This window comes from Oryx dammah, unplaced genomic scaffold (assembly GCF_014754425.2).
Source record: "Oryx dammah isolate SB20612 unplaced genomic scaffold, SCBI_Odam_1.1 HiC_scaffold_2, whole genome shotgun sequence".
In the NCBI taxonomy this organism is placed as follows: Eukaryota; Metazoa; Chordata; class Mammalia; order Artiodactyla; family Bovidae; genus Oryx; species Oryx dammah.
In genome coordinates, this window is record NW_024070186.1 from 91258927 (window position 1) to 91278971 (window position 20045).

General features: G+C 41.0%; 1 protein-coding gene across 1 annotated transcript in view; it reads left to right on the plus strand.

Moving 5' to 3' along the window:
* Positions 1-6068: 6068 nt before the first annotated feature.
* HGD (homogentisate 1,2-dioxygenase) overlaps positions 6069-20045 on the plus strand; it is a 42298-nt gene continuing 28321 nt past the window's right edge. The window contains exons 1-4 of the mRNA XM_040250901.1: positions 6069-6191; positions 11746-11817; positions 12605-12693; positions 16755-16860. Of these exons, the coding sequence (XP_040106835.1) occupies positions 6177-6191; positions 11746-11817; positions 12605-12693; positions 16755-16860 (282 nt within the window). The 5' untranslated portion in view covers positions 6069-6176. The remainder of the gene's footprint in view (positions 6192-11745; positions 11818-12604; positions 12694-16754; positions 16861-20045) is intronic.

Sequence of the window (20045 nt, forward strand, 5' to 3'; positions counted from 1 at the left end):
CCTTGTATGGGTATCTTCTAAATGCTGGTTTAAAGCACAGGTAGCAACTGTTTTAAGAACTTTGAAGGTCTAACAGGATGTCTGCATTGATTTAATATCTGTTAAAATTCAAAGGAGGATACCCTTTGGGGGAAGGAGGAGAAGGAAATAAAAAATTCAGTTCTCCCTAACCCCAAAACTGAGTTTAAATTACTGTGGTAGGAGAGAAAGGGTTGCAGGAAGCCTAGTCCTGGGAGAACCCTGGACCTCACGTATTTCCCAGTATGTTGGCCTGATGCAGAATTGAGAGTTGGAGCCTACCAGGGCTGCTCCATAGAGTAGGAAAGAGATCCAACTTTGAGTTACAATTAGCACCTTCATTTAAGAACTCAAAGAAATGACTTTCAAACTCAAAAATTCATGAAATTCCTCTGAAGTGTTTATTTAAAATGCAAAGACTCTGAAATTTCTTCTGCCCCCTTCACACAATTCTATGTATTGAGTTGGCCAAAAAGTCTCTTTGGTTTTTCCCATAAAGTCTTAGGGGAAAAAAAGAATGAACTTTTTGGCCAACCCTATTATATGACGTAGGGCTAGGATTTTGTATTTTTAACAGGCAAACTAGGTGATTTTAATGCAGGTAGTTCAGAATCCAGCCTTTGAAAAGAACAAATTCGTATCTAAAAAAGTAAGGAATACATGGATTGTAGACTCTAATGGCACCAGTTTTGCAGAGTTCATCAAAGTCCATGTTTGGGTTCCTCTGCACGATCACCCCGTAATGAGCTGAGCCATGCCTCCCTCTCAAGACTATATACACCACAGCAATCGTAACCTGATTGTCACCTCCTCTATGCACAAAACAGGAGATATTTATCTTTGATGTACTACTACCCATTTTTATTACTAGCACTTTCTACCCTCTGAGTATATCTATTTCTAATAAAATAGAAATAAATAAAATGTCATCTTATACATAGCCCCTCTCTTATACCATATTTGTTTTCTCAGCTGGCTAACCACTAAGCTTTACTAGGGTCATCAATAAGTCAAGGTGAAGAATGAAACCCCTAAACTTCAACAAAGATCTAAAATCTTGCTCAGTACCATCAAATAGATCAGCTAATCTATCAGTTTCATTTTCTACTTGGCAACATCGGTTCTGATGTCCTCCATCCTCTAATTCAGGGGTCCCCAACCTCTAGGATCTTCTGAAGCCTGATCATCTGAAGTGGAGCCGATGTAATAATAATAGAAATGAAGTGTACAATAAATGTAATGCTCTTGGATCATCCCAAAGCCATTCCCCCTGCCTCATTCATGGAAAAAATTGTGTCCCACAATACTGGTCCCTGGTGCCAAAAAGGTTGGGGACCACTGCTCTAACTGCACTCTGGAGTGACTGCTCTCTAGACATGCCAATCGTCCTTATTACCCTGTGACAATCCCCAGCTTCCTGGATGCAATGTTTTCCACTTACTTGGTGTGGATCAGTGGTCTTCCACCTGGGATGTGTGCATGTATCTCTTCCAAAAGGTACAAAGGCACAGATAGTTTAAGGGAATCATTTTCCAGATCACTAATTCCCACATAAATGTATCTTTATTAACAGTGCTTGTGAAGCAGCTCAATGCTGGTTCTTACTTCTCACCTCTACATTCACGATTGCCCTTTTCCCACTACAGAAAAGGAGCATCTCCCTAGTAGTGCAATAGAAATATGGCTTATTGCCCCAGGTGTAAATACCTTCAGGATGCCAACAAAAAGGCATTTCTAAATACTAGTTTTATTTAAAGATTGTGTCTGTTCCACTCCTTACAATTACAAAAAAAAAAAAAAAATGCACGGCCCTTAAGAAATAGCTCCCGAGGACAAAGCAAAGAGCTTTCATAAGAAACATCCATGGCTATATGCCACTTTGTTTCATGTCAAGGCTTCTTACCATGAAAGAAATCTATCAAAATATGGAAGTAACATTTTTATCAAAAATAATTATACAGGCAAAGTATATATAATTAACATTTTTATTTTCCTAACCCTTTCTGAGTAAATGAGTTGGACAAAGCACCTCCAAGTGAAAAGGTGACAGTTACAGCAGTGATTCCAGTAGCTGGGTAACAAAGCTGATCCAAATCAGGTTTCCAATTATTTGCTTGCAATAAAATTAACCTAGCTGAGTTGTTAACTGATAAGTCATTAAAATAATATTTAATAGTAGATCAGTGTGTGTTTTTGGTGTTTACTTCAGAAGGAATTTCAGTGATATAAAAAAATCCCTTCCATTCATAACCACTTATTTATGCAAACAAGTTTTCTCAACATTTATGTCTGTAAAGGCAAGAACTAGGATTAAAAGATGTGGAATCCTGTGTCTTTCTAGAAATAAGAATTATTAATTCATGAATATATAAATTAAGGTGGGAGGGAGCCAGTCACCTCATTAAAAAGTATTTCTAGAAAGACTTTGTCTTTTATTTAATAAGTATCTATCAAAATATATAATATTCATGTAACACTGTCCTAGAGAAGAATCCTCCAGGGTCCTGTCTAGAGGGTAAGACACTTGCTGGTAGCATTCTGGAAGTGCAGTCAGAGAAGGAAAGTGAGATTTCATCATCACTACACTTGGTTTTGGTTCTTCTCCCCACTCCCTGGTGTGTGTGAGTCCAGAGCCTCTTCAGAGAGTAAACCTATCTTGTGCCAGAATCCAGAGGTGGCCTATATCTGGGGTCTCCAATTCCTGGTCCTTTTCAAATTCTTCACTTCACCTGTTCCCCATATCCATTCACTGGATCCCTCTCCCTCTGCCTGGTTTTTAGCATCTTTATTATTGCTCACCACTTGGATACTGTGATTCTTCTCTGGTCCAGTATATGATTGCCTTACCCAGTACAGTGTGTACCTTACACACAACCTGCTTCTTCTACTGGGTGTCTTTGAATGTTAATCACCCTGCCTCTTTCCCTTGCTTTAAATATCTGCCCAAACTCTCCTTTCTGAAAGACTTCCCTCACTAGACTCCACTCTATTCCATCAGTGCAGTAAAAATAGGTCTTTGAATGTGCTGCACTTCTCTTTGTACACAGTCCTCCCTTGATCCATCCCTTACTGTATGTGACTTGGCTCAGCTATCAGGAAGCCTTCCCTGCCCTGCTAGTCAGAGCTCTGCAGTCCCTAATCCCTCCCATAACACCATGGACTCTTCTTCCTTGTCACAGGAAGAGTCCAGGCACCCATTGTAATGGCCCATTTACTGGTCAGTCTTCTCCAGTGTGCACCCTCCTAGAGGACCAGGCTTATCTCTGTATCCCCCACACCTCACAGGGCCTGGCATTTAGCAGGTCCCCAATAGTTGTGAAGTAAATATGTGATTATAGATTAAAATAGGAAGCCATCAGACATAGAATCAAAGCTATGTGTTTCTGTGTTATATGTGTTCTCATTTCTCCTGTGTGCATATGGCACAGTACCTGGCACATGGTGGTGCAAAGCAAATACTTGTTTTATTAAGTTGTTTTTACAAAAACAGAAGACAGGAAATAAAGTGAACCCACTTGGGAAAAACCCCTAAATAGGAAATTGATAGGTTTATTCAATTTTAAATATTTTCAGGCCCCTAAAATAATTTTCATCCTATCAAGGATCTCTTATCACTTTCTTACTCTTTCAGAAATCTCTCACATCTTAGGAAAGAACTGAAACACCTCTTAAATCTGCCTTTAAAGCTGATTCAGAAAGAGCACATGAAGTTTATGGAAAATCGAAGCAGTAAAGCTTTTCCTTTGTCTCGTATTGGTTCCCATCCGTTTTTCCCCCTAATCACCAAACTCTGGCTTCCAGGATCAATAGCAGTTCAAGAGCCAATGTACTCATAAACTCAGATATGCAAGAAATATTTTTCCTGAATTCACTTCTGATTTTGAGTCTGCATACTGCAGGAATAATAAAAAACCTAGCCTCAGTAAAGCTGGGGTTTACACCCTTTCTCCCAGGTTTGCATATAAATTCCAGGGAAGCTTATGTAATACCACAATGTTAGCTGTCTGTGCTGACATATGCTGAGATGTGCTATAAGTTCCCTGGTCTGCAGGCATCAATCCACACAGTGTGCTTCCAACCTGTCACTTGTTTCTATCAACATGGCACCTTTGGGCTGGTCTTCCTGCACTAACACCTCAGACACAAATTATTCTGCTGTTACTGCAGTATGCTGGAGCCTGGGGACCTCTGGAAGATGCTTAGACCCATTTATCTAAAGCAGAAGATGTCAAACTGGCAGCCCATAGTCACTCACACCTATATGCATGCTTTTTTGACATAATTGTATCAGTTACCTATCACTGCTTAACAAGACACCCCAAAACTTTACTGGCATAAAATACATCATTCTACTTACTCACAATTCTGTGTCCATAATTTGGGCTGGGTTTAGCTGGTGGTTCTCCTGCTGGTCTCACCTAGGATCACATATGTGTCTGCAGTCATCTGGCAGCCACATTGCTTCATTCACACATCTGGCAACTAGTGCTGGCTGTTGAGTGCCTGGACAACTCAACAAAGGCAACATGGTATAAATTCTTTAAGAATCTTATTTCCTTATGCCTGTATCTCTCTAATAAGAGACCCAAAAGTTATTTTATCCAGGTGGTATCTCATTCTCTTTGTCCAGATGGTATCTCACTCAAGGAGGCTAGCCTGCATGGTGGTCTCAAGTAGCAAGAAATGGGAAAATCCTAAAGCACAAGCATTTTTCAAACCTCTGCTTGTGTTGTGTTTGCTATTAGCCAAAGTAAGATTCAAGGAGATAAGTTAAAGACTCCATCTCATGTTGGGAGGAGCAGCAAAGTCACATTGCAAAGGAGCACGTATGCAAGGATGAAAGGAAATGTGGGCATTTTGTACAGTCTGTTACAGTGACTTCATTCATTCATCCATCCATTCACTTATGTAAGTTGCCAGGGTTTAAAAATTGGAACTTCATTTATATATCTTTAAAACTTACTTAGCCTAGCTTACCCATTTACATGTTCTGCCTGGTCTGCTGCACTTGAGTTTACGATAATAAAGCCTGGTTTACAAGATTGTTTTTGTGCAATTAAATGAGGTAATGTCTGTGGGAAAGTCTGGCACGACAAGCACTCAATATATGGTTTCTTCCTTCTTGAATGCCATTAGCCATGAAGTTGATACCTGACCATGGCTAAGGAGAGTAGCCAAGATGAAGGACAAGGGAGTCATGGAAAAGTGGCTGGAAAATAACCCTTGGGTCTCTTGTTAGAGGGATACATGAACGTGAAGTCATTCAGTTGTGTCCGACTCTTTGTGACCCCATGGACTATAGTCTACCAGGCTCCTCTGTCCATGGGATTTTCCAGGCAATTCTACTGGAATGGATTGCCATCTCCTTCTCCAAGGGACCTTCCCAACGCAGGGATCGAACCCGGGTCTCCTGCATTGTAGACAGACGCTTTACCTTCTGAGCCACCAGGGAAGTCAGAGGGATACAAGCATAAGGAAATAAAATTCTTAAGGAATTTATAAGAACACTAAATACATTTGAGAAAATAAGTGGAACAACAGTAAACATCTAAATTGGCTTTAACTGGAGTGCTTCGCTCTGAACTGTTCACCCAGCTCATCCCTGGGAGGCAACTGTGGAGAGCTGTCCAGACCCAGTCCATGTTTCGGGCAGCTATGTGAAAACACCTGTGTCAGGGCACAGCTCGTTTCCTCACTGCTCTCAGAGAGCGAACACTCCGCCGTGTTCCTTCCTGGCCTCAGTCAGGACTGAGTGGAGAAGCCTTTGCCTCATACACCAAGCACTAACTGCCACAGTTCCTCTCACAGAGAGCTTTAAACTCTCTGCCTTTAGTGATGAGCCTCCTTCCTTTACCTGAAACAAATAATTGATCAACCTTTATCTCGGGTGAAGAAGAGACAGGCCTCTGCAAACTCTTTAGAAACAGCCCAGGTTTAATAAAAACCCAACGCAGTTAGGAAAGCAGTTTGGGAACAAGCATGCTGGACTTTCTCCCTAGCGTAGCCCAGTTAGGAAATGCCTGTGACTGATCTGAGTGACCTGCTGGCCAGTGAGCGCAGTGAAGAAGTGGAGTAACATCCAGAGGGTGGTTTGCAGGAGAAGCAGAAGCATTTGGGCCTGGGTTTCCCGAAATCATCACACCTGCAGCAGAAGGAAAATGACTGAGTTGAAGGTAAGAAACTATCTGGCCAGTTTGCTGTGGTTTCTTCAGCCACAATTCATGGAAGCTTCTGAAAATTCCAGAGAGTCAGAGTTAACACTAACTTAGAGAGGCCCTGGTCCAAGCTACTGTGTTCAAGGCTTTGCTGTAAGCATGGCCGGGGCTGGGGGATGACAAAGAAAATAGATGACAGTCTAATTGTCCATCTCTTGTCTTGTTCAGTTCATATATTGTCTTGGGAATCTATAGACCTTATAAGGGCTGTCCTCCACTATGGACAGACACATTTCTCCCTGTGACTGTTTGCCAGTCTCTACTCTCACACACCTTCCTGTCACTGCAGTTTCCTGGACAGTCTCCAGCCCACCAGTTAGATATGTTTAATCTATTCAGTTACTTTGAGGCTCACAATCAGCCCTTGACCAGCAGAAGTCCTAACACTTCCTCTAGGAAATAATTCCTTATTATTTAATCTGCAATTGAGAAATATGTATGGGATTCTCCAGGCAAGAATACTGGCAAGGGTAGCCATTCCCTTTTCCAGAGAATTTTCCCAACCCAGGGATCAAACCCAGGTCTCCCACACTGCAAGCTGGTTCTTTAGCATCTAAGTCACCAGGGAAACTCTTCCTGTGCTCAGTCTTAAGAGAGAAGTTGAAATTGACTAACTTAGAAGGGGTGGGGGCTAGAAGAAATAGCAAGTGCAAAGGTGCAGCACACACAGACAGCCCTGCATGTTCTGAGATCCAAGAGTCAAATTTGAGTTGCTCCAGAGATAACCAAAGATGAGATACCAGGACGTGGTCAGTTGTATGTGTTTGGAACTTAGGGAAGAGGGGAGAGCTAGGAGATAGATATGTGTATGTCAGTCACTCAGTCATGTCTAACTCTTTGCGACCCCATGGGCTGCAGCCCACCAGGCTCTTCTGTCCATAGAATTTTCCAGGCAAGATTACTGGAGTGGGGTTGCCATTTCCTCCTCAGGGGATCTTCCCAACCCAGGGATTGAGCTCTTGTCTCCTGCATTGCAGTCAAATTCTTTACCATCTGAGCTGCCAGGGAAGCCCAGGAGACAAGATACAGTAGGTCATCATATCAATGATGGTAGTTGAAGCCTTAGAAGAGGGAGAGTACATAAAAACTTTATTTCCTGATGAAAATCCTAGAGGAAGTTCAGCAGGGTGAAAACATCCTTACCATTTATAAATAAATTATATATAAAATCCTATCCTGCAGAAATTTTTAAGAAACTTAATATGCACAGCACCAGCACACCAATGTAAATTGCATGCTGGTCTTTGTTCTCAGTTTCAAAGGCATTCTTACCAGCCTGCTGTCTAATCTCTGCAAGGAAAGGTTAGCTCTAGAGATCACAGATCCAAACACAGAAAGCCAGATTGCATCATTCTAATCAATACACATTTTAAGTTTAAAAAAAAATCCTGCTTTTATTTATTCCTTGTAATGGATATGCCAACCCAAAGCCTCAAATGAAATCATATTTACATAAAAGCAGCACAATTGGGGGAAAAAATTCAAAGGATATAATAATAAAATTTAATTTTAAATGAACCTCACTATGTTCTAAAGTTGTTTCACTTCTACAAGTCTTGATTTCCTCATTTCTATAAAAAGAGATGTTTAACAAGCAGACTTTGGGCCCCAGGACTAAATATTTTGATTTACTAGGTTTGGGTCTGTATTTAACAAGCTTTGGGGGTGATTCTAATGGTTAGTTGAAGATGGGACCCCTGCTCTACATAATTATTGTATCACTTTCCTAATTCTGTTGTAACAAATTCCCACAAATTTAATGGCTTAAAATGACTAAATTTATTTTCTTCTGGAAAATAAATTCTGGAGGTCAGAAGTCTAAAATCCGTTTCCATGGATTAAAGTCAAAATCTTGGCTGGTTCCTTTTGATGACTCAAGGGAAGAATCCATTTCCCTGCATTTCCAGCTTCTAGAAATTTCTTGATTCATGGTCCCTTTCTTCACCTTCAAAGTGCATCACTCTGATTTCTGCTTCCATCATCATATCACCTTTTCCTCTTCTGTCATCAAATCCTCCTCTACCACCCTCTTTTATGAATATATATGATTACATTTAAGTGAAGTGAAAAGTCGCTCAGTCGTGTCTGACTCTTTTCGACCCCATGGACTATACAATCCATGGAATTCTCTAGGCCAGAATACTGGGGTGGGTAGCCTTTCCTTTCTCCAGGGCATCTTCCAAACCCAGGGATAGAACCTAGGTCTCCCGTATTGCAGGCAGATTCTTTACCAGCTGAGCCACAGGGAAGCCCAAGAATACTGGAGTGGGTAGCCTATCCCTTATCCAGCAGATTTTCCTGACCCAGGAATCAAATCGGGGTCTTCTGCATTGCAGGTGGATTCTTTACCCACTGAGTGATTAGGGAAGCCCCGATTGCATTTAGGGCACACCCAAATAATCCAGGACATTTCCCCATCTCAAGATTCTTAATCACATTTGCAAGTCTCTTTTGCTATACAAGGCAACACTCACAAATTCAAGGGATTAAGACATAGATATGTTTGGAGAGCCACTCACTCTTCAGCCTAGTGCAGTTTAATCCACTTGCAATAATCGGCAAGTTCACCTAGCAATCTATAATCTATGTTCCCAACAAGGTTAACTAAAAATACTGGACCCTTTACAAAGGAGAAAAGGTAGCTATAGTTCCATCTCGGCCCTGACTTCTCTCGCTTTTCCTCATGCCCTGTAAAAGGAGGTGAGGCACACCATCTGTTCATCCCATCAGGGTGTTATCCAGAATCAGATTCAGGCGAAAGCACCTCATAAAACTACTCTGACAAGTAAATCATATCCTGGGGACCAAGTGAGAATTAGAAATCTGTACACTAGGGAACTGCCAAAGAACTGACGCTACTGAAATTACATGGAGTTCAGTCATTTGTTCTTTAGAAAGAATGTGGAAAGGATGTGTATAATTCTCTTGGAAGGAAACAAAATCATATTTTTATGTTGGATAAAATTATTCAGAAATCCAGATTGAAGAAAGCATATAAATACACACACTTAATGTCAGATTTATTTATTTATTTATTCGTATAAGATGTATTTGTATAGTCACTGAATCAGCTGGAGTTGAAAGCTTGGATTTTCACAGCCGATAGGAGTAGAGTTCAGATTCTGTCCTTGATCTCAAAGCCTTGGGAAAGCAGCTACAGAGCACTGCTTCCTCCATTCTGATACATTCAGCAGTGAGGCACAAGATATTTAAAGCTCTAACAAACTCATCTGTAATTTTTCTCTCAGGAGATTTGGAAAACCAACTGGTCTGAGAATGACTCAGCAGTTTCCACCCTCCTCTTCAGCCAATGCACCGCAGCTAAGAGTGGGAAACCAGTTCAGAACTCACACCTCTCTCCAAGCTGGGTGGCTCCCTTCCAAACCACCAGCTGTTCTTTCTACTTTCTTTTCTATTTTTTAAAGCAGTCTGAAGCAAATGCTTTAAAACTACACATAGTGAGTCTCTTTTCCTCTGTTTCCAATGTACAAATCACCCTGGACTCTGCTCTGAGGCCGGCAATTGCAAAGGATGAAGCAAGTTAATGAGCAAACCTACTCACTCCTGCCAGAGACCTCAGCTGTCTTACTCAGCACTCAGACCTGCCTGCCTCCCTTTGCAGAAACAACGCAGCAGTGGAACATAGTGAAGGCACTGTGACACCCTGTGGCTTCAGTCAAGACCAGTCTAAAATTCCATTCCACAGAGCTAAAGATAATCTGGGGTCATTACCATTTCTCAGCAGCTCAGATTCAATCCTCTTGCTGGTGAGCATGAGTTTCATTTAGAGAGAAGAAAATTGTATTCAGTGGAGAGTCATAATGTTGGATGGTCTCTGCCATTTCCCCAAAGAAATCATTCCAAACTACATGCCACTGCTGTTAACCAATCTGTGTGTAATATAACTCGCTGTTTTTAGTGCTGATAGATTTTCAAATATAAAAAAATACTGTGTCTGGAGGCAAAAAGGAATAATTTCAGTTCCATTGCTTTCTAGGTTCTAACATTTCACATTTGATATTCCTTCCAAGTATGGGCAGCTGTTGCCCTGCTCGGTGCTCACACGTGCAGGTGTATTCCATCAAGCTCACCCTTCTGCATGCTGCTGAGAACTCTGGAGGGCTTATCCTCCACCCACTTACATCCTTCTTATATCTCTTAGAGACTGTGCTCAGATGGTGGTATTTCACTCACTGAGTGAGGCTGCACTTTCATTTTCATGAGCTAAACTAAGTACATTTAAGAAACAACTATGGGAAGAAAACAGCCATTTTTGATGTTTAAGTTAGAGAAAAGGGTGTGGGGGGTTGGTCCTAACCCTACTTGGGCTTCCCAGGTGGCCCTACCGGTAAAGAACCTGCCTGCAAATTCAGGATACGCAAGAGATGTGGATTCAATCCCTGGGTCGGGTAGATCCCCTGGAGGAGGGCATGGCTACCCATTCCAGTATCCTTGCCTGGAGAATTCCATGAACAGAGGAGCCTGGCAGGCTGCTGTCCATGGGGTCACAAAGAGTTGGACTCGACTGAAGCAACTTTGCACACGCACGCACGTGCACACACACACACACACACACACAACCCTACTTAGAGCAGGATACATACTCTTGCGTTGGCATAGGCTTCAAAGGAAAACTAAAACAATAGGTATCTATTGAGTACCTTCTATAAACAAGGCACAAAGCATATATGGAGGTAAACAAGATGCCATAGTTCCAGCCTTTATGGAGCTTATAAACTAACAGAAAAGCCAGAGAGTGAACAAGAACTCACAAGTGTGTTAAGTGTTGTCAGAATCAGTTTCAGGGGACCTACACACTTTGTTGAGAAACTCTCTTTTCCTCTCTCTGAACGTAAAGTAAACAGATGGCAGTCAGAATGCACTCCTTTGTGCCACTGAGAACAGATTCTGGTCTGACCCTTCTCCTGAAGGCCACCCATATCTTCATATTTTGTTTTCCTGTATCCACATAGATGCAAACATATACACAAGTGCTCCGTATGTGAGCCAGATGATATAGGTTTTGCCTGCAGCCAGGCTGATCGGACGGCTTTTTCTCAAGGGTTTTGCTGTCAGATTGGATCCACACATCTTGTAGCTGCTTGTTTCAGTGTATGGAGGGGGAGTGGAGCACCAACCTCCGGGAGGTTTCTATCTAGGCAAGCAAGATCTTACTAACCTGGAGTTGAGCCTGAGCCATCTCCCCTCTCAAGAACTCTCCAATGGACCCAGAATTAAAGAACCTGTTCTTGGAGTGGGACAATTAAGAACAAGCCCATAAATCAAGTAAGTAAGTACAGCTAGGGGTGGTGAGTCTATGCAATATCCAGCACTCTTCTCCCAATCAATTGTGGGTCTTAATGGGTCACATGCCAAGACATAGTAAAGATATGATGTATAGAACATGATAAACACATGTCCATATAGAAATTTCTTACCTTCGTAGATAGTCAAATAGCAGAATACCCTTTAAGTCCCATTAATGGTGGCCTTTGTGTCTTGTCACATGCAGTATATTTCTGGATTCGGGAATGAGTGTGCCTCAGAGGACCCTCGCTGCCCAGGTGCCCTGCCAGAAGGACAGGTATGAGTAAATAAAATATTAATTAGAGAACTCTGAATTAAGAGAATGTATGACCAGCCTTCAGGTCAAGTGCCTCTTCCCACCATAGCTATTGTATTAGCCTGTGAACTGTCTAAAAGTTTTACAGATTGTTAAGACAATTGGGATACTGAACAGCAATAATACAAAAATTAAAGTTGGATGATGGTTACCTATGGCAAAACACTTACCCCAAAATAAGTAAGACTAACTGTAGAGCTTTCAGGAGGATCCCCCAGGTTCAGGGTTAGGGGACTTTCTTATACTTCTTTGAACAGCATACGATATGACAATGTGGAGAAAATAATCAGCCCTTGTTTTAAAATGTGTACACAAAGATTTCACACTAGTATTGGTTACAATAAAAACTATGGCAAACAAAAAATTTTCAAAAAAATTTGAAGACTATTTCATGGCATAAAAAACGCTCATGGTATACTGTTTCCTCTTTTTTAATGTGCTAATTATTAAGAAGACTACACATATCATAGGATCCCCATTTTGGAGGGTAAGAATAGAAAGAAATATACTCATATGTCAGCATTGGGATATTTCTGAAGGGTGAGATAGGTTATAATTTATAAATTTTATACAACAAGTTACCTAAAACATTATTACAAGAAGGATATATAGGTTGAAGATGGTCATGTGCAGTAAGTGACCCAGAGCATCCCCATCCAAGCCCGAATTCCCCCCACTGAGTTGTTTCATGGGAAGGTGGGATATCTTTCTGATGGAGTGATGTCATTTATTGCCTCCTTTGTTTTAGAATAATCCTCAAGTTTGCCCCTACAATCTGTATGCTGAGCAGCTCTCAGGATCAGCTTTCACATGTCCACGGAGCACCAATAAAAGAAGGTATGGGAGCTATAACTAGTATTTAATTCTGCCTCCTATACTTGGGCCACAACCTCCCAGGGCTGCCCAAAATCCTGCTTCTTATAGACTGTGCCTTGGATCATAGTCAGGGAAGGATGAATCTCATCTCCAGCTAGAATCAGGTGACTGTTGGAAGAGGTGGAAAGAACAGCTGCATAGAGCCTAGAAAACAGACATGTCTAGTTACATTTACAAGTTGTTGCTTGTTCTCAGAAAAAAATGTTCCTCATAGTCTGGCCTTCCCCTGGGAATTGTCCAATTTTGTTTTACTTTTTTTTTTTTTTTTTAATACTGATTAACTCAAAGTTACAGAAGATTCAGTGCAATATCTTCCTCAGCTGACTAGAAGTATTATGTTCTTTGGATGAAAATATTGGATAGCCCAAGCATGGGTTAGATGAAAGGTCATGTATTATGGCCCCTTGTGGTTTGCATTAATAAGTTTTTTCTCCTTGGAATTTGCGTTTGCTGGAAACCAGCACATGCATTAGCACAATTCTTCATGTTTCCATGTCCTACAAGCCAGGTCAGTGAACACACTCCCTTGGTTAACTCCTGTGGTGCAGATAAGATGCAGTAGATGTTGTGATTTGCGGAGGCAGTTATGTGTTGTGACTTAAACAAGCAGTGTCCAATTGCAAGAATTTCAGACCAGATGAAGGTATCCGCAAAGAGGGCTGCTACTTATATTGGAGGTTGGGGGCGGAGGGTAGGTAGTCTTGTACAGCTTAGTGGAAGATGATTGGGTTTATCTCCAGAGAGTCTTCCTGAGAAGTAAATGAGACTGAGTACAAGAGCATCATGGACCACACAAATGATAGAGTGTTCCCCTTACTGGTTAATCATGCCCACACTGCAGTCAGGCCTCCTGAGTTTAAATCCTGGCTCCTTCTCTTTCCAGCTGTGTGACCTCGGGTGTGTCATCTACCCTCTTAGAGCCTTCTGGGTTTTCATTTGTAAAAAAGATAATAATAGTGCTTATTTCATAGTCTTGAAGAAGATTAAAGGAAAGAATGTATGCAAAGTCCTTAGCACATTGCCAGGTACCTGGTGAGTGCTCAATTAACATTAATTACCATAATCATCATTATTGCCACAATAACAGAGTGTCTCCCTTTAATACATGGTATCCCTAAGAGGCTGTCAGAAAATTGAGTGGCAGGTGCTGTTATCACACCAATATCAATATTGCTTCTCTCTCGCTAGATTTGCACATGAAGAGGGGAAGAGATAGTTTCCCATACTTGTCAAACCAGGATTAATTCTATCACTATTTAATCATCTCTCTTTCTCTGCAAGCCCAGAAAGCCAAGGTAAGGTAAGCACACAGACAATTCTTGTCCATTCTAATTTATGACAGCCTGGCCTCCATGGCTATGTTCTTGACTTTATGACCCATTCACTAACGGGACACCTGGACTCCGAATTCTGCTGCCTGCCCCCATTATTCAGCAATATCTTCAGTCAGCAGGAGTAGACCTCTGTTCCAGGAGGCTGAAAAGGAGCTGTTGGCATTTCATTAAGATGCTGGCACCGTTCCCTGAATCAGAATTAAATTTCTGTCCAGGGCAATGTAGTGCTGCCTGGGGGGTTTTACAAACTCGGCTGGAAAACAAAGGACACTAGGCACACTTCACCCATCTGTCTAGAACTCTTCAAAGGTATCTACAAGAGTTTTCTGAAAATGCTCAAAATCCCCAGGGGTAAGATGGAGCCAACCCCATCCATAAGTGAGAATGCCTGGTATTCCTACATTTAGTCACTACTCATTTAAACCACACGGAGAAGGCAATGGCACCCTACTCCAGTACTCTTGCCTGGAAAATCTCATGGATGAAGGAGCCTGGTAGGCTGCAGTCCATGGGGTCGCTGAGGGTTGGACCCGACTGAGCGACTTCACTTTCACTTTTCACTTTCATGCACTGGAGAAGGAAATGGCAACCCACTCCAGTGTTCTTGCCTGGAGAATGCCAAGGATTTGGGAGCCTGGCAGGCTGCCGTCTATGGGGTCACACAGAGTGGGACACGACTGAAGTGACTTGGAAGCAGCAGCATTTAAACCACAGAGTTCAGGACCCCTCACCCCCACCCAAAAACTATCAGAGAGTATATCTATCAGGGGTTGGTTCTTATGATTAGTTAGCTGATCCTTTCAGTCCTGAGAAGGTGAAAGCCAGGACAGAGAATGTGGAAAATCTGGACCATCATAACAACCTAGATGATAGGGGTAGACAGATAAACAAGTCAACACACATCTATTAAGTGAGCACCTACTCTACCAGGCATTCTTGGTACATAAACTCTGAATCCTGACAACAATCCTAGGAGATAAGGATGAGGAACATAGACTCCAAAAACTTACCCAGGATCTCACAGTTGGTTCTAAGACACACATACGTGTTCTCAATTTTGTATACTACTAGATGCTAGCGAGGCATAGTTATTAATAATTCATGGTCTGAAGTCCAGTGCCTGAGATCACTTCACCTAGAGCTCGAGGAAACAAGAAAACTGAACAAATCTAGCTTGATCTCCCGAATGACTCAGTTTCAGCCCAGGTCAACTCCACCTCCTGAAGTAGACTCTCCTGGGGCTTAAAGGGCCAGAAGCTGTTCAAGCAGGTCTAATCTTCCGTTGCCCCAGGTGGTATTCCTCTGCCTGCCGAACTCTGTCAGGGTAACAGCCTCTGAGAGGACGTGGGGCCCTCTTAGAGAGTTTCCGTGTCCCTCTCGACTTCTGGATGGTTTTCCTCCTGGTGTCCTTCAGGGTTCCCTCATAACGATCATCTCTCACTGAAACAAAGCTGTGTGTGTGTTGGTTGCTCGGTCACATCCGACTCTTTGTGACCCCACGGGCCACAGTCTCCTCTGCCTGCTCACAATCTGCTCACCAGTTTCCTTGGTCCATGGAATGAATTCTCCAGGCAAGAACACTGGAGTGAGTTGCCATTCCCTTCTCTAGGAGATCTTCCCAACCGAGGGATCAAACCCAGCCTCCTGAATTATAGATGGATTCCTTGCTCTCTGAGTCACCAGAGAAGCTTGAACCAAAGCTACAAATGTGCTATATGAAAATACGGATAGTTTTATAATTTTAGAGTACAATTGTGTTAATTCCCTAAATCTCTTACAAATTAGCATAAAAAAGACAACCCAATAGAAAAATGGTAAAGAACTTGGGCAAGTAATTCACAGAAAAATTACAAGGGGCCCATAAACATATAGATTCTCAACCTTACTCATAAATAAAGGTAATTCAAAATAAAAATTAGATAGCATTTTTCACTTAAGGTCAAAATTATTCATAATACTGCATATTTGTAAAGATGTTGGTAATCAGCCACTTTCATTCATTATTGTTGTGAGACTAAAATGGTACAGCAATTTGGTAATTTTGCTTATTACGCATTGGAAACATCTGAAAGAATATACAAGAAAATTGTTAAACAGTTCTAATGCCTCTGAGAACTGGTGCTGGAGAAACTAGAGGAGAAAGTCTTTTACCTTTTGAGACTTTTTAAATTGCTTGAATTATTTTTAGCACTGGCATGAATTAATTTTACAATTTTAAGTAAGAAAATTGGTTAATATTTCAAGAATGACAAAGAAACCACCTGTATTGTCTCAAACTGTGTGGGCTTCATTTTCCTCACTTAACTAGAGCCAGAGCAAAGATTAGGATCCAATGACATATATAAGCTAATGTTTTCCTGTGGGTCTGCCTGCACAGATATCCCTCAAGGTACTTTCCCTTCCTTTATAGTTGTCATTGGGAAAAACAATTCTTTCTTTTCAGCGTGGAAACAACCGAGGGCTAGAGCCTCCAACTCTCCATTTGATGGGTAGAGTTGAAAGGTGAGAAGAGGCAGGGCTATGGGCAACAGTGGCTATGAAGAAGCAATGCTGTGTCATTGCATCTCACATTAAAGCCCACAGATCGTTGTGGACTTGAGTGTCTTCCTGATGGTACTTCCTGAGACAGTCTGGGCATCACCCATAACATCACCCTAAGTTTTGTGTGTCCTTGTTTCCTCCCCACAGCTGGCTGTATAGGATTCTCCCTTCAGTTTCTCATAAGCCTTTTGAATTCATTGACCAAGGCCACATCGCTCACAACTGGGACGAAGTTGATCCTGATCCTAACCAGGTAACCTGGTCCTATGAGTTGGAGAGCAGCATGTATCGAAAGCTTTAAATGTAAACATTTAAGCCTAACCTGGGTCTTTGAGAAATTAGATTTTTAAAATAAGTGCTACAGTGTATCTGTTCCTTTGCCCAAACTTGGGTAGGAATTTTGGAAGTGATTGGCCATGCCTGTGCGCGTGTATGTATATAAGCTTTCATTTTTCTAGCTGCAGGAGTGCCCAGTGAATGAATGGAAATTATATAGGCTGGTGAAAATACATCTACACATCTGTAGACTGGTTGATTTTCACCTAAACTGTCCCCTGCAAACCTCCATTCCTTGCCTGAAAGTTTCCATCTTTTGGTCTAGTGACAAATGGGCTTTCTCTCTGCATATCATTTTATGTACTGTGCTTTCAGTAACGAGAGACACCCAGGGCTATAACAGACTGAGCTCTTTTTTTTTTAACCTTCTGAGCACCCGAGTGTATTCTCTTTGCTCCTGAGTTTAGGTACATGTCACCAATAACAAAAGGATAAGGTAGAAAGGAAAACAGACCTAGGTTTGCCTCCCTGGCCTTCTACTTAACCCGCTGTCTTTGAGCGGTCAAGTCACTGTTCATTCTCTGAGAATCTGCTTGATTCCTCAACAGGTTATATCTCAAATTCCCCAATTTCTCCTTTAGAGTTACAATGCTCATACTCATTTGTTTCAGATTAATAAATAGACCCAATGGCTTAATAACAGGACTCCATTATATTAGAAAAAAACAAAAACAAAAGATGGATACCTATGCTACTAAAGGATTCATGGTCAGGACAGAAATTAAGCATTTATTGGATATTTGTTTTGGAAAGTTGAGAAGGTAATTGAACCACAGTAAGCTTTCTAATTCTTTTCTTATTCAGCAAAGAGAATCCCCAATTAAGTTTCTGATAGTTCTCTCAAGTGGAGCCAAATCACAAATTATACAAAGGAACAAGGTGGCTGTTAAATCAGCAAGTTAAACAAGTTCAAACCAAATCATCTCTGAAAAATCCCTTAACTCCCTGTAAAGTATAAGATATGTGGTTTTGTGTGTGCTACTCTGTATGGTAATTCTTTTATACATTAAATTTGAGAACCATTGAGCTAAGTTTGAAAACTACTGAGCATTAATTAAAAGAAGGATTGCAGGCAAAATCTGTAGGCAGATATTTGGGAATTAAATCATGGGACCCTTAAGATAACTATCAGCCTGGTATATGGGGTGAAGAGGGGAGTTCCACTGTGCCTGCTGCTAATATCATTCACACAGTTATCTAAGACTTGATAATCTATGTACATCATCTTAGATGTGGTTGTGTGGGCAACAGTGGAGCCACACTTATGTCATTTTTTTGGGGGGTGGAGGGTGAAGTTTTAAACCTAATCTTTAAGGAAAATGTGAGTGTGATGTGTAATATGCTCAGTAATATCCTTTTATTATATCATATTTTTATCTCTATGACTACTATGATACATTTTATTTTACATGAATGCAACCCTTCATAATGATTATTTGGGGGTACAAGTGGCTTTTCTATGGAAGCTAACCTCATTCTGATAGAATTTTTTTGATTTTGTCTTATTATAAGAGTAATATATATTTATAAAAACTTAAATGTTATAGAAATTAGCAAAGTAGAAAATGGAAGTCTCCCACCATAGGTGAGAGTCAAGTACATCAGTTGTGCATGTTAATTCATTATTGCATAAGTAGTTGGCACACACACATTCTGAGAGAGAAGTTTGAGGAAACTGCAGTTTTAAAAATTTAATTGAAGTATAGTTGATTTATAATGTGTTAGTTTCTATTGTACAGCAAAGTGATTTATTTATATAGAATCTTTTTCATATTCTTTTCCATTATGTTTTATTATAGGATATTGAGTATAGTTCCCTGTACTATACAGTAGGACCTTGCTGTTTATCTATTTTATATGTAGTGGTGTGTATCTGCTAATGAGGAAACTGCATGTAAAAGCCTGAGTTAATCCAGAGGCATCCAAATAGATGCATCGAAAGTTTCTGCTTGTTTCTAGTAGAGCCTCAATACACACTTGTTTCTTCCTCCCCTTCTCCATTTCCTTGCTGTGCATTTCTCCGTGAACTTGTTACCTTCCTCCTGTTCTGAATTCCTTCAAACACTTTCTCCATAGAGCATTTATCCAAATGCATTTCTTCTCAAATATTTCTCCTGCTCCTTTTTGACTCTGTGCTCACACAAATGGGGACAGATGTGCCCCAGAACTCAATCGTACTTTGGGTTGGACACCAGTTCCATCAACGTGGTGGTTTATCCTCCTCCGACTCTGTAATCTACACCTGCCACCCTGCTTCCACTGTCCTGATACACACCCTTGCTGTTCTTGAAAATTTTATCCTTTTGTCTTTTTGTTTACACCTTCTTGACAAGTTAATATCTCTTTCCAATTTTATGCTTCATTAATCAACCACACCAATCTGCATTCATCACTCCCCCTACCCCCCACAACCTCTTCCAAATATGTACTCCAGACTCTCACCGAGAAAGTCTGAGAAAATTATTTTTAGGTATCCATCTGACAGTCTTCCCAGCTGAAACCTGTACAATAGGTATGTCACCTGTCACAGACCCAATCCAATGCTTCATCAGCTTCACCAACTCCCTGTATTAGTCATCTCTGAGTATTTGAAGACATGACAGTTACTTAATGTTTCCTCCAAGGGAGCATTTTAGGATAAGCTATCATCACCATCATCTGTGATTTCCTCCCAGGAAGATTGGAAATAATGTCCTCCAAGCCTTCATTTTCTTTTAGTGTATATTTAATTAATCACCTAAGAATTAATGCAAACTTTGACTATATTTAGATTCAGCTGTGGACATAATCCAAACCATTAATATCTCACATAAGATATATACCTAATTTTGGGCATCATGCACCTTCCTCTAACTTCTGGAATCCCAAAATTTAACAAACAAATATACATCCAATTTAACTGTGAGTTTACAGATTTCAATTAGCATTCCTGAATCAGCATTCCTCTTTACCAGTCAGAGTCCTTTAAAGTTTATCTTTGTTATCACTATAGCCCTAGCCCTAATGTCTTGACTGTTGGAAAATCAGACTATTGACCCAGTTAAGCCTCAGCTGAGGAAATTACCTATTAGATCTCAACCAGTATTATTTTGACCAAGTGAG